The 2,500-nt window shown below is 40.9% G+C and overlaps 1 protein-coding gene across 1 annotated transcript in view; it reads left to right on the top strand.

Moving 5' to 3' along the window:
* Window positions 1–2,500, top strand: part of LOC138016493 (streptococcal hemagglutinin-like) — a 16,815-nt gene that overhangs the window by 12,393 nt on the left and 1,922 nt on the right. The window contains exon 5 of the mRNA XM_068863638.1: window positions 637–2,500. This exon is cut by the window's right edge and continues 1,922 nt beyond it. Within this exon, the coding sequence (XP_068719739.1) occupies window positions 637–2,500 (1,864 nt within the window). The remainder of the gene's footprint in view (window positions 1–636) is intronic.

A 2,500-nucleotide genomic window follows, 5' to 3' on the forward strand; every position in this document is an offset into this window, starting at 1 on the left:
TGCTTCTGTATTCCTTTTGCTCATATTTTGCTTTTGGGTCACCTACTTGATTAGTTCAATGATCAAACTACTTCTTTTTTTCCTTTTTTGTCATTCCTCTATAATCTAAAGTAATAGTATTGTAAATAGTTTAAATTATCTTTTTTTCCTATTTTTTTATTACTACAGTGTAATTATATTGCCATCATAATGACTGTATGTAACTGACCTGTAGTTATCTTAATCGTTTTTTATATGAATATTCTGTGCGAGTTAAATAATAATTGACTTGACTTGACATCACTTGCATTTAAGCACCCCACCCACTTTTGCTCAATGAGTGTTTTAAAAGCCTCCAGAGCAAAATGATACAATTTGTGGTTACATTTTTGATTTTGTGTGATATTGTACAGAACTGAAAGTGTAACTACCGGTAATCAGAGTGAGTAAAAAGCATACACTTTCATTACTCTATTCATTTCACGTCAATACGGGAATGCAAAGCAGTTTGTGGCATAAAATGAAGAAAAGATCCTTGCTTTTCACTAGCTCATTCATCTTCTAAAATCTTCCAGTTAGGTAAGGTGTTTAATAGAGTTGGACAGATTAATCATAAACATACATGTATTTGAGGCATGTATTTCACTTTTTTTTCAGGCAAGGATCACATCTACTTTCCCAGAGTTTGAGTTTGCTGATATGAATGTTACCATCATTTCTTTTAAAAGTGTTCAGAGTCTCTTTATGGATGTTCTTCAGAAAGAGCACCACGCAAGGTTTAGGAGGGCATTTGAAGTACTTGGAACAAGTGCAATGGTTGGTAACTCATCTGTATCGACCGTGGAAGCTTTTTCTGCCAGTTCATCCCTAGTGAACACTCCACCAGCCATTCCATCTCAAGCATCTCAATCAAGTGTCAAGATGTATGATACCTCTTACTCCTTCACTACCGGAGGATCGTCTGCAAGGTCATCTTTGACAAGTACAGTGACTAACATCACATCAGCAAATGAAGGTCCTCGTAACAGCTTACCTTTATCAAGTACTTCAATTGCTTTTTCCAGCACTAGGTCCTCCTTCTCACGTTTCAATCCATATTCATCAGCTGTCATGGTTGGCGCATCACCCAAAGTGGTAATGACGTCCCTGAGGGATTCGTCTTCATTACGTACAGTCAGGAGTTCTTCCCTTGGATCAGGAGCACTTTTTGCTAGTCACTTTGCATCAACTTCCTCTACAGTGCAAACTTCTTCGTCTAGTTTACCCTCCTCTAGTATTTTGGTTAGTGGCTATTCTTCAGTAACACAATCCCCAGCTGGTTCACCCTCATCCAGTAGCAAGCCTGGTAATTTCTTTTCAGTGGTAGCTAGTCCTATCAGTCCATCTTCATCAAGTCCTGTTGTTGGTATTTCCTCCACGATGGTTACGCCCCTGACCCGACCATATCTGTCAAGTACTGTGGCTACCGTGAGCCAATCTCAAGCAAGAAGCGTGGCTGATACCTCTGTTGCATCAATATTTTCTTCAGTGAGCCTAGCCTCGTCACAGGTTGTTACAACCTCCACTTCAGCTTCCACTCCCACTACCAAACAAGCATTTGGTTTGGTCAGTACCTTTTCAACAGCACAAGCTCTCACCACCAGATTATCTTTGTTCGGCTCTGAGACGTCTTCTGTTATTACTACTGCAAGATCATCGCTCACAAGTGTTGTTGGTAGCTATTCTGAATCCTTTAGTCCTCCTGCAAGCGACTTTACATCAAGAAATACCCGGGCTGTTCCATCTAGCTCCATGCAGTCTCCTCACTCAAGTCGTCGTTCCAGGCTTTCATTTTCTTCAGCATCAAGCGAGACGACCTCTAACAGGGCCGTTCAATCTAGCTCCATGCAGTCTCCTTACTCAAGTCACCGTTCCATGCTTTCATTTTCGTCAGTATCAAGCGAGAAATCCTCGGCAGTCTCTACTTCACCGATAAGTTCATCCTCGCCGTCGCCCCACAGTAGTTTCCTCTTTCCTCAATCAATTACTCTTGCTTTCGAGTCCTCTTTCATGTCTTCTTCTCTAAGTTCCCAATTCATTTCTTCATTTACATCAGTACCTAGTAAGGAGGAGGCATCGACGGTTTTCAAGTCACAGGCAACTTCCGTCTCATCGTTATTCTTCAGTAGCTCCTACTTGCCTCAATCAAGTTTAGTCGGAAGTAGCACTACTGCCATAACCGTTGTGTCCACTGATGTGTCTTTAGAATCCGGTAGTTTGTTCACAACCGTTATCTCGCCATCATCAACAAAGGAACAACCAAGCTCTTCCTCACAAGAAGTTACCACGGAGCCTCCACCAGTTTATAAAAACGAAACAATGACAATTGAATTTAAAGGTGACTGTACAGATATTGTGGGAAATGCACCAAGTTTAAAGAGGCGTTTTAAAGAGTTTCAAGAGGCGTTTAAGAATGAAATCTCCGAAAAACTCGGTATTTCAAAAGCTTCCATCCGAGGAATTGACATTAATTGTGGCTCAA

The sequence above is a fragment of the Montipora capricornis genome, chromosome 9 (assembly GCF_036669925.1).
Source record: "Montipora capricornis isolate CH-2021 chromosome 9, ASM3666992v2, whole genome shotgun sequence".
Taxonomy (NCBI): domain Eukaryota; kingdom Metazoa; phylum Cnidaria; class Anthozoa; order Scleractinia; family Acroporidae; genus Montipora; species Montipora capricornis.